This window comes from Anomaloglossus baeobatrachus, chromosome 5 (assembly GCF_048569485.1).
Source record: "Anomaloglossus baeobatrachus isolate aAnoBae1 chromosome 5, aAnoBae1.hap1, whole genome shotgun sequence".
NCBI lineage: Eukaryota > Metazoa > Chordata > Amphibia > Anura > Aromobatidae > Anomaloglossus > Anomaloglossus baeobatrachus.
This window is the reverse complement of record NC_134357.1, coordinates 369,847,833-369,860,581: the sequence shown is the minus strand read 5'-3', so window position 1 is coordinate 369,860,581 and position 12,749 is coordinate 369,847,833. Positions and strand designations below refer to the sequence as shown.

General features: G+C 46.1%; 1 protein-coding gene across 2 annotated transcripts in view; it reads left to right on the top strand.

Annotated features, from left to right (window-relative positions):
- The window catches only part of BRCA1 (BRCA1 DNA repair associated), a 238,841-nt gene that overhangs the window by 186,422 nt on the left and 39,670 nt on the right, over nt 1-12,749 (top strand). For both annotated transcript variants that reach the window (XM_075349979.1, XM_075349978.1), the window contains exon 18: nt 6,689-6,729. In XM_075349979.1, coding sequence (XP_075206094.1) covers nt 6,689-6,729 — 41 coding nt within the window. The remainder of the gene's footprint in view (nt 1-6,688; nt 6,730-12,749) is intronic.

Below are 12,749 nucleotides of genomic sequence, written 5' to 3'. Positions count from 1 at the left end.
AGATAAGCGTTTTTCCAAGCGCCTTAAGGATACACGTTACCCTTTCCCCCCTGACGTGGTCAAGGGCTGGACTCAGTGTCCCAAGGTGGATCCTCCAATCTCCAGACTGGCGGCTAGATCCATAGTTGCAGTGGAAGATGGAGATTCACTCAAGGATGCCACTGACAGACAGATGGAGCTCTGGTTGAAATCCATCTATGAAGCTATCGGCGCGTCTTTTGCTCCAGCATTCGCAGCCGTATGGGCACTCCAAGCTATCTCAGCTGGTCAGGCGCAAATTGACGCACTCACACGTACGTCTGCGCCGCAAGTGGCGTCCATAACCTCTCAAACGTCGGCATTTGGACGCTATTAATGCTGTCCTGGACTCTGCGAGCCGTACGGCGGTTGCAGCCGCCAATTCGGTAGCAATACGCAGGGCCTTGTGGCTGCGGGAATGGAAGGCAGATTCGGCTTCCAAAAAAAAGTGCTTAACTGGATTGCCATTTTCTGGCGACCGTTTGTTTGGTGAGAGATTGGATGAAATCATCAAACAATCCAAGGGAAAGGAAACATCCTTACCCCAGGCCAAACCAAAAACACCCCAACAGAGGAGGGGACAGTCGAGGTTTCGGTCCTTTCGGGGTGCGGGCAGGTCCCAATTCTCCTCGTCCAAAAGGCCTCAGAAGGATCAGAGGAACTCCGACGCATGGCGGTCTAAATCACGCCCTAAAAAGACCGCCGGAGGTGCCGCTACCAAGGCGGCTTCCTCATGACTTACGGCCTCCTCACACCGCATCCTCGGTCGGTGGCAGGCTCTCCCGCTTTTGCGACACCTGGCTGCCACAAGTAAAAGACCGTTGGGTGAGAGACATTTTGTCTCACGGTTACAGGATAGAGTTCAGCTCTCGTCCTCCGATTCGATTCTTCAGAACATCTCCGCCTCCCGAGCGAACCGAGGCTCTTCTGCAGGCGGTGGGCATTCTGAAGGCAGAAGGAGTGGTGGTCCCGGTTCCTCTTCAGCAACAGGGTCACGGTTTCTACTCCAACCTGTTTGTGGTTCCAAAGAAGGACGGGTCCTTCCGTCCTGTTTTGGACCTAAAACTGCTCAACAAACACGTAAGGACCAGGCGGTTCCGGATGGAATCCCTCCGCTCCGTCATCGCCTCAATGTCCCAAGGAGATTTCCTAGCATCGATCGATATCAAGGATGCTTAGCTCCACGTACCGATTGCTCCAGAGCATCAGCGCTTCTTGCGCTTCGCCATAGGAGACGAACACCTTCAGTTCGCGGCACTGCCGTTCGGCCTGGCGACAGCCCCAAAGGTTTTTCACCAAGGTCATGGCTACAGTAGTTGCGGTCCTCCACTCTCAGGGTCACTCAGTGATACCTTACTTAGACGATCTGCTGGTCAAGGCACCCTCTCAAGAGGCATGCCAACACAGCCTCAACGTTACTCTGGAGATTCTCCAGAGTTTCGGGTGGATCATCAATTTTCCAAAGTCAAATCTGACACCGGTCCAATCGCTGACATATCTTGGCATGGAGTTTCATACTCTTCCAGCGATAGTGAAGCTTCCGCTGGACAAACAGCGTTCACTACAGACAGGGGTGCAATCTCTCCTTCAAGGTCGGTCACACCCCTTGAAGCGCCTCATGCACTTCCTGGGGAAGATGGTGGCGGCAATGGAAGCAGCCCCTTTCGCGCAGTTTCACCTGCGTCCTCTTCAATGGGACATCCTACGCAAGTGGGACAGGATGCCGACGTCCCTAGACAGGAACGTCTCCCTCTCTCAGGCAACCAAAGCTTCCCTTCGGTGGTGGCTTCTTCCCACCTCATTATCGAAGGGGAAATCCTTCCTACCCCCATCCTGGGCGGTGGTCACGACGGACGCGAGTCTGTCAGGGTGGGGAGCAGTTTTTCTCCACCACAGGGCTCAGGGTACGTGGACTCAGCAAGAGTCCTCACTTCAGATCAATGTTCTGGAGATCAGGGCAGTGTATCTTGCCCTAAAAACGTTCCAGCAGTGGCTGGAAGGCAAGCAGATCCGAATTCAGTCGGACAACTCCACAGCGGTGGCTTACATCAACCACCAAGGTGGGACACGCAGTCGGCAAGCCTTCCAGGAAGTCCGGCGGATTCTGCTGTGGGTGGAAGCCACAGCATCCACCATATCCGCAGTTCACATCCCAGGCGTAGAAAACTGGGAAGCAGACTTTCTCAGTCGCCAGGGCATGGACGCAGGGGAATGGTCCCTTCACCCGGACGTGTTTCAGGAGATCTGTTGCCGCTGGGGGATGCCGGACGTCGACCTAATGGCGTCACGGCACAACAACAAGGTCCCAACATTCATGGCTCGATCTCAAGATCACAGAGCTCTGGCGGCAGACGCCTTAGTTCAGGATTGGTCGCAGTTTCAGCTTCCTTATGTGTTTCCTCCTCTGGCACTGTTGCCCAGAGTGTTACGCAAGATCAGGGCCGACTGCCGCCGCGCCATCCTTGTCGCTCCAGACTGGCCGAGGAGGTCGTGGTACCCGGATCTGTGGCATCTCACGGTCGGCCAACCGTGGGCACTGCCAGACCGACCAGATTTGCTGTCTCAAGGGCCGTTTTTCCATCTGAATTCTGCGGCCCTCAACCTGACTGTGTGGCCATTGAGTCCTGGATCCTAGCGTCTTCAGGATTATCTCTAGTAGCAGTCACCTCACTTCGGAGAGTGTCTGAGTTGGCAGCGTTATCATGCAAAGCCCCTTTCCTGGTGTTTCACCAGGACAAGGTGGTTCTGCGTCCGGTTCCGGAATTCCTCCCTAAGGTGGTATCCCCTTTTCATCTCAATCAGGACATCTCCTTACCCTCGTTTTGTCCTCATCCAGTTCACCAATGTGAAAAGGATTTGCACTTGTTAGATCTGGTGAGAGCACTCAGACTCTACATTTCTCGTACGGCGCCCCTGCGCCGCTCGGATGCACTCTTTGTCCTTGTCGCTGGCCAGCGTAAAGGGACACAAGCTTCCAAATCAACCCTGGCTCGGTGGATCAAGGAACCAATTCTCGAAGCTTACCGTTCCTCGGGGCTTCCGGTTCCCTCAGGACTGAAGGCCCATTCTACCAGGGCCGTGGGAGCGTCCTGGGCCTTGCGACACCAGGCTACGGCTCAGCAGGTGTGTCAGGCACTACCTGGTCGAGCCTGCACATATTCACGAAACACTATCAAGTGCATACCTATGCTTCGGCAGATGCCAGCCTAGGTAGGCGAGTCCTTCAGGAGGCAGTTGCCCACCTGTAGGACGGAGCCGTTACGGCTCTATTATGAGGTATTATTTACCCACCCAGGGACTGCTTTTGGACGTCCCAATTGTCTGGGTCTCCCAATTAGGAGCGACAAAGAAGAAGGGAATTTTGTTTACTTACCGTAAATTCCTTTTCTTCTAGCTCCAATTGGGAGACCCAGCACCCGCCCCTGTTTTTGTATACACATGTTGTTCATGTTAAATGGTTTCAGTTCTCCGATATTCCTTCGGATTGAATTTACTTTAAACCAGTTTATAATTTTTTCCTCCTTCTGGCTTTTGCACCAAAGCTGATGAGCCCGTAGCAGCACGGGGGGTGTATAGGCTGAAGGGGAGGGGCGTTACACTTTTAGTGTAATACTTTGTGTGGCCTCCGGAGGCATAGCTATACACCCAATTGTCTGGGTCTCCCAATTGGAGCTAGAAGAAAAGGAATTTACGGTAAGTAAACAAAATTCCCTTCTTTTTTGTTGAACCTAGACAACTCCTTTCTGAATCCTGCAAAAGTTTAATTCAAAACTAGGCATCTAAACTTATAATATAATCCTGTAAGCCACCAGATAAAGTCTTTAAACGACTAGAGGAGCGTGTAGATGGCAAAACCCTGGTTTGTTGGGTGAGATAATGTTTTGGTTTGCTTTATAGATTGTTCTTGGCAGCACATCATCCTGTGTAAACAGGGCCTGTGCTGCCGAGAATAATGACAGCCTATGCGCACGGATTGATCTAGAACTGCTCGTTCAATGCGCATTAGAAGTGTGGTCTGTCTGAGCAATTTACTGATTGACGATCCGCAAATATTTCCAGATCATCACTAAGTGTCACAAAATCTTATACTTGACCATCGTATCCTTGATTCCACCTGCTTGGGCTTGGTTTATCTGAGTATTCATTAATAGAACTGTCCTTATTTCCTCCTTTTGCGGTTTCCTATGAGACTTTCCTGTTTATTACTATTGCAGTCCTTTGCTATCGCTGTGTATTCCTTAGGCTTTTTATCAAAATAGAAGCTGCTGTCACTTCTTATTGTACAAGCAGTGGGTTTTGCAGTCTCTGTGATTAGATGCTTATTATACTATTCAAAGTGGAACCAAAGGGGGGAAAAAAAGAATATATTTAAGACTGTGTTAGACTTGCATTGTTATGTTCTTCACAGAATCTTATTATAGGGATTAGCGGGAGAAACACTTTTGTTTTTATTTTGCTTATACATGCCAGAGATAAATATTCTCACAATGGGAACTAAGTTTTATTTTCTGAAGTAATGAATTAGTAAAAACTATTCCCCCAACACACCAGGGTGCGTTTGGTTAAACTGACGGAGTTAAGCTGTAAAAATTGTCGTTCCCCCCCCCCCCCCCAACAAAAAGCCAAGCAACAAGTTACCATTGTTCCCATGCGCTTAAAATTAAATCGCTTGATAATGTGGAATTCGAGAGAAAACCCCCAATAAGCTTCTGTATGAGATGAGTTCTATTTTGGTGTAAAATTTTCCTATATAGAATTCTGTGGGCGCCTTGCTCCCTTCCCTGGCAGTGCTTCCCCCTGCACACTCTGTACACTCGCCCTGCAGTGTCACCACCATCATCCATTCATCAGTTACATGTGCGAGGCGTCATTATAGGGGTGTGCAGAAGTGTTAGGGGATCACAGAAGCATTGTCCGGGAGCGTGAGGACAGTGTTTTATATTTTATATTCTACACGATGAGCTGTTTTTTTCCAGGAAATAAACATCAAAATTCACTTGTCTTGACGCAGATTTGCTGCTATGTATGTCACTGCAAATCCTTGTGGAAATGTTGTGAAAAACATTAAATGGCATCTGTCAGCATAACCTAACAGTAAAAACGAAGTGTTGTATGGGATGTAGCCCCTTTAAAAAAAAAAAAAAAAAAATCACATCTCCATTGTTCTAATCACTGACTCCATTTTGCACCCATGGTCTAAGCAAAGAGGCTCGGGGCACTATTCTACCCACTGGTTTTGGACAGCCTGCCTCCTGAACTGGTGTGTGACAACACTAACCTGACTTTTTCTGCAGATAGCACTGGCTTGACTGGGGCGAGTACTGTCAGTCACCCATGAGGCAAGAAGGGGCATGTAAAACCAGAACAGTGCACTGAGCCTCTTGGCTACACCAAGGGTGCACTGAGCCTCTTGGCTACACCAAGGGTGCACTGAGCCACTTGGCTACACCAAGGGTGCACTGAGCCTCTTGGCTACACCAAGGGTGCACTGAGCCTCTTGGCTACACCAAGGGTGCACTGAGCCGCTTGGCTACACCAAGGGTGCACTGAGCCTCTTGGCTACACCAAGGGTGCACTGAGCCTCTTGGCTACACCAAGGGTGCACTGAGCCTCTTGGCTACACCAAGGGTGCACTGAGCCTCTTGGCTACACCAAGGGTGCACTGAGCCTCTTGGCTACACCAAGGGTGCACTGAGCCTCTTGGCTACACCAAGGGTGCACTGAGCCGCTTGGCTACACCAAGGGTGCACTGAGCCACTTGGCTACACCAAGGGTGCACTGAGCCGCTTGGCTACACCAAGGGTGCACTGAGCCGCTTGGCTACACCAAGGGTGCACTGAGCCGCTTGGCTACACCAAGGGTGCACTGAGCCGCTTGGCTACACCAAGGGTGCACTGAGCCGCTTGGCTACACCAAGGGTGCACTGAGCCGCTTGGCTACACCAAGGGTGCACTGAGCCGCTTGGCTACACCAAGGGGGCACTGAGCAACCTAATTAGCATACTTGAATCCACTTCTGTTTCTGCAAAACAGCGAAAGTGATTAGAACACTATGACGGTGACTTTTATAGGAGCTATTTCTCCTACAAACCTTTATACTTGGGTTATACTGCCAGATTGGACTGACAGACTCCCTATTAAGGGGCTCACGTATCTTGGATAACTCCACCATACACTTCAATTTGTGCTTTCAGTCCAAAGAGAAGACAATGCCGTTGACAGACCTCCATAGTGACTCCAGTTTGGCCAATACTTGGTTGATCCCAGTATATGGGGAACTTGAGAAATCTGCTAAATCTTAATTGCTAGTAACCAAGTGTATTGTAATGTTAATGTGCTTTTTAAAGGCTGCGTTCACACATTCTGGCATTTTAGGTGGGGAGAGTAAAAATACTGCTATTTTATAATTGTGCAGAATTCTATCTATATAGCTTTAGATTACTGTGCTAGTCTCTGCGTATTATATTTAGCAATTTATTTGTGCGTCTCCTCATAGATGATGAGTCTCAAACATATAAAATCATTCCGATATGCATCTCGGAGAGGAAATTTATGATACCGGCTCAAACATGATTTTCTTTTCCCCTTTTTATTTTAATCCTTGCGGCTGCTTATCTACATTGAGCAAATTCTAATGTAATCAGTCACTTTTTGACTTTCTTTTTATCTAGGGATTGTACAGTCGTTCAGAGAGGGGAGAATTCTTGATGAGGTGAGTCGGATATTAAATATCTTTGTGAAAAATGAAAGATAATCATCTTGACATGAAGCGTTATTTCTGTGGCCGTCACTGTTCGCAAGAGCCATGTCTTCTGTACCTGTTTATCGACCCTCGCCTCTTTTAATCTTTTCTTGGGCTATTTACTGTGAAATCTGTAAACCTGTTCTCTGGACTATGAAAGTAAATATAGGCTAAATGTAAAATAACAGTTGCTGTGATCTAAACAGGACTGTCTGACTGCAGCAATAATCAGTATGTTAGGGATCAAAATAATAGGATCAGGAAGATCATCAAAGTATCCCTCCTATACCAATCTGTTCTAACTATATTGCATCTTACATGAAAACGCACCAGGAATTGGACAGTTGCACTAACGTCTTTCCATGTCCAATGAGATGGGCATTAAAGGCATAGTTTTAAAAGACCCAATTATATTCTTTTATTTCATCACCATCTCTGTAGCATGTACATGGTCATCTCACCTAAGATCTTATCTTTTTTTTTTTTCCCATTTTTTATATTGGAATTAAATTTTCATTTGTTACTTCTCCATTTATAGTATCCAAAATGTAAATAGCTAGATGGATTTTCTGATAACTAACGATTTGGACTCCCAGCGAGCAAAAACGTTTGTTGAAACTCTGCTATCAAGAGTTCTGCAGGATGTTTTTTACATTGATGCCAATTTTTTTTTTAATAGGTCCTCAGTGTTTGCTCTTCTGTAATCCTACTTTTGGGACCCTTTTTCAGTCCGCACATTGAAGGCTATTCATCTCCAAGGAAAATGGCAAATGAAACGGGCTAAAGGGCCTTCATGCACATTAAATAATTGGTGTCTGGGTCCTCTTGACTCTTCCCCAAAAGATGGAGAAGGTCATTTAAGGGGAATTCTCAACTTATTAAATTACTTGAGTTAGCATGAAAATAAGCAAGTTTGCAATTGATTTGCTTTTTCTATCTGCTGTCATTTTTCTGCAATGAGAGATTTTATCTTTCATAATGTACAGCTTGTTTCCATGGTGCTCGGCCACTCATGCTTGTCCAGGTGCTCAGTGGTTAAATTCCTGGAGAGGAGTAAACCTTAACATCTGTCTGCTCTCTCCAGCCCATTAATTTCTATACCGCAGCTAGTTGCCACCCCCTCTCAGGTCCAGACTGAGCTGCTGTTACATTCCTTTCTTTTTTAATGAGGAATCACAATTCCTGACACCTAGCATCAAGGCTCTCACTGTCCAAAATGGTGCGCATATTCAAGTTCCCTGTTATCACTATATTTATATATAGACATAACAGTGTAGATTCAGACCAAACCACTGATGGCTGAATGTGTTACTGTAGAACTTTTGCAGAGCTTTATAGTTCTACTAATACAACAGCTGCTTACCAGAACAGTTACTAAAGGAAAGCCCGCCCTGCCAGAAACCAGGAAGTTAGGAGACTGCAGAGCTCTGAGCTGCTCAAGAGACAACATGAGAATACCCCTTTAAGAAGGATCAGGCATGTTGAATTTCAACACCATTACTTTCTGCTCTTGAGGGAGATGAGCCGCTACGAGAGGTGTCCGACAGGTGTCTCCACTCTCCCCATTAAAACTATAAACATGTCCAGCCAAACTAAACATTCAACTGCAGCTGTCTCTGGTTATTGGCACCTCTTATTTCCAACCTGTCAATAAGGAAGAAAGATATTGTGTTTTCAAAACCATAGAAATTAGACACCTAGTTGTCTGTATACAACAAACATATATATCCTTTTTTTGTTTTTAGGAAAATATTTTCTATTACTTTTTTATTGAAAATTGACAACTTTGATGAGGCTTATACTAGCAGAATTCATCAGAACTCTGCAAATAATGAAAATATGAATTCCACCATTGCTACACACGAGTTGTTTTTTTTTTATAAAAAGTATATATATTGTGATAATTGTGATTGGAGGAGGTGATACATTTTTACTTAGTGCAGATTGTGGTAAACCTAGCTGTTTTCTATCCATCCCTCCATCCATCTTAAAGGGAATGTGTCAGCAGGTTTCTGCTACCTCATCTGAGAGCAGCATGATGTAGGCAAAGAGATCCTGAATTCAGCGATGTATTACTTATATTTCTGTGTGCATCTGTTCCGCCACAGTGAAAGATTTTAGGTTTTGTATGTAGCACAGCTCTAGGAGCTACCCCCACCCTCACCAGCCTTTCACTGTACATTTCTATAGACAGAAGCTGCTAACCACAGAAGGGGGTGGAGTTGGACTAGAGCTTATGCACTGCTGAGACCCACTAATGAAAACAATAACTGAGTTAAGCAAACATTGCAGTTAAACAAAAAAAAAAGACTGTGAGATAACAGACCAGGGTTGAAGTCTCTGTTTTAATTATTGCAGCATGCTGTCTTCAGGTTACATTTCAGAACCCTGCTGACAGTCCCTTTAAATTCCACTTTAGCACTAATAGTGTCTATGGATTATGATTGCTATCCCACTAGTTGTACAGCAAGTAATATTACACAATTGTGATTTAAAAGAGGACACCTGTCCGTCAAAATGCGCCAAAGGTATAGGGTCAAATCAATAAGGTTCTCAATCTGTGCAGCAAACTTTACATTTCTAGAATGTAGAATAAAATATTACCATTTGTCTCCTCGTAAAGGCATCTCTGGAGCTGTCACTTTTCTCATCTTTCAGAGACAAATGAGCATCTTGTTCCAATTAGAGATGTAACCATCTCATTTCATCTTCATTCTAAATCCAAGCTCCCATTGTGTTGGTTCTCTCTGCACACCTCCTGCACATTAATGAGTCTGAAACCGCTCTGGACACAATCGCTAACAGAGCTTGAACTTATCTGATTTATTTCAAGTTTTCCCTGCCATCAACTAAACCCTAATGAATGTCTAATCGCCACGGCCGGACGATACATTAACATGAGGTCCGGAGGTAGGATGAGACAGCCGATTCTTATTCCGAGAGCTGTGCCCTGCAGGTTGACTGTTGGCACGGCCCGCTGTCTGGAGGAAGACGAGCTGTCTTTCGACTCAAGATAATTGTTTCCTCTTGCCTACTGAATATAATGCAAGGTATTCAATTAGATAACCTTTTATGTAGTATTGCTGTGTACATGGCAGAGCTCCATGATGTGCTTCTGAACAACATGCCATGTGCTTAGCAATCACAAAGCACTCTCAAGTAGGTTTCAGCCTAATCCTTTCATTTACTTTGTACTTGTGAAACTAACATTGTTCTTTTCCAAACCTCCATCTCTTCTCCAGTCATGTAGAAGAAAAGCATTTAGAGATGCGCATACCTTTACTCGCTGATAGTCTTGTAGCTATTCATCAAAAAGCAAATGTCCATCCCGGGTTGATATACATTCATCAAAAACCTCAACTGGAAAAAAATCAAATGGCTTCCATACTACTTCAAGGGTTTGTAGAAGAATATAACTAGTCAGGTTTAAAGGCACAAAAAGGTTCAGATGTTGGCTTTGGATAGCTACCTCTACTTGATTGGCAAGATTGTGTCTTTACTTCCATTTGACAGCTAATGTACATGTTTTCTTCTGTACTAGTCTGGTCTCCCTAAGAAGATCCTGCCCCCTCACTTTTTTTCCCCCAAAACTTTCTGCTTAAAGAGGATTTATTACTTCTGAAGAAAATAAATTGAAAGACGATGAAATTATAAATGGTGGAGTAAGGTTGAATTTGATGGACCCAAGTCTTTTTTTTTTTTTTTTTTTTTTATACTATTTAACTAAAAGTCCGTTCTCACGCTGCATTCCAATTTCCATTCAGTTGTCCCGGCAAGGCTTCCGTCTGAATCCCCCCAAAACGGGCTTTGGATAAATGCGCTGATGGAGCCATTGACTATAATGGTGCAGACGGAGTCACCGTTGCTCTGGCGTGCACCATTTTCGGGCATATACACCTACTGGAGGCCCAGACGCAGTCCACTATGTCTGTGTGTCCGCTTCCAGTAAGTGTATGCTCCCGAAAATGGTGCACGACAGAGCACACAGTGACTCAGTCTGCACCATTCTAGGCAATGGCCCCATCAGCGCATTTGTTCAAATCCCATTTGCCAGTGGATTCGGAAGGAAGCCTCGATGGGAACAATGAACAGAAATCGGAACGCACTGTGAAAGCGGAATAAGACTTTTTTTTTTTTCTTTCAATGCGGGTCATTAAAATTTAGATAATTTCCCTCAGTATTACAAAGATATAGGTTTTACCAGTGTATGTGAAACTTGCTGGGATTTTCTTCACCGAGATGTACTTGCTAGAGGATGGAGGGGTGGAGGAGATTTATTTATTTATTTTTTTTGCTTCATTGATGAGTTGCTTTTCTTTAAAGTATGAGAGAATAGATTCACTTTTTTTTTTCTATAAATTTGCCAAAGGCAAAGTACAGATTTGGTAAATTAATTTCCATTGCATACTATTGTGCTGTGAATCAGCAATATGCAAATCTTGGCAACATTTCTTATGCCCCAACAGGAATCTGAACTGTATTGCATACGAGAAATTATTTATTGGACATGTAATACGATATTGTTGGGTGTATACGGGCTAGATTAAAGAGGTGGTTACAGCGGCTTTGAAAGGGTTAATCTGCAAGTGGAGATCATAGTTGTTTCTAAAGGGTTAATCTACTAGAAAAAGGAATAGCTGGTTGTGGATTAATCTACAGTGGGAAACATAGCTTTTCTAAATTCCTCACTAGATACATACACAGCCCACAAAAGACATCCTGACAGATGTAATCTGTATTTCCTCTATAGGTGTATTTTCTACCTCTCCTGCATCCATGTTCTAAATATACAGTAATCTATCTTACATTGTTTCATATATCATTACCTCTTTTATGAAGGGTGGCAGCCCAGATCTCCCCTGTATTTACACAACGTTTCCAAATTCCCTCTCAGTGGTATCTCCCAGCTCTGACGCAGGAAGTCTCACACTGCTGGCAAGATAGTGAGACTGTGGAGAGCCCAACTTCAGCTGTGAGACAGTGGAGAGCCCAACTTCAGCTGTGAGACAGTGGAGAGCCCAACTTCAGCTGTGAGACAGTGGAGAGCCCAACTTCAGCTGTGAGACAGTGGAGAGCCCAACTTCAGCTGTGAGACAATGGAGAGCCCAACTTCAGCTGTGAGACAGTGGAGAGCGGACTTCAGCTGTGAGACAGTGGAGAGCGGACTTCAGCTGTGAGACAGTGGAGAGCGGACTTCAGCTGTGAGACAGTGGAGAGCGGACTTCAGCTGTGAGACAGTGGAGAGCGGACTTCAGCTGTGAGACAGTGGAGAGCGGACTTCAGCTGTGAGACAGTGGAGAGCCCGACTTCAGCTGTGAGACAGTGGAGAGCCCGACTTCAGCTGTGAGACAGTGGAGAGCCCAACTTCAGCTGTGAGACAGTGGAGAGCCCAACTTCAGCTGTGAGACAGTGGAGAGCCCAACTTCAGCTGTGAGACAGTGGAGAGCCCGACTTCAGCTGTGAGACAGTGGAGAGCCCGACTTCAGCTGTGAGACAGTGGAGAGCCCGACTTCAGCTGTGAGACAGTGGAGAGCCCGACTTCAGCTGTGAGACAGTGGAGAGCCCGACTTCAGCTGTGAGACAGTGGAGAGCCCGACTTCAGCTGTGAGACAGTGGAGAGCCCGACTTCAGCTGTGAGACAGTGGAGAGCCCGACTTCAGCTGTGAGACAGTGGAGAGCCCGACTTCAGCTGTGAGACAGTGGAGAGCCCGACTTCAGCTGTGAGACAGTGGAGAGCCCGACTTCAGCTGTGAGACAGTGGAGAGCCCGACTTCAGCTGTGAGACAGTGGAGAGCCCGACTTCAGCTGTGAGACAGTGGAGAGCCCGACTTCAGCTGTGAGACAGTGGAGAGCCCGACTTCAGCTGTGAGACAGTGGAGAGCCCGACTTCAGCTGTGAGACAGTGGAGAGCCCGACTTCAGCTGTGAGACAGTGGAGAGCCCGACTTCAGCTGTGAGACAGTGGAGAGCCCGACTTCAGCTGTGAGACAG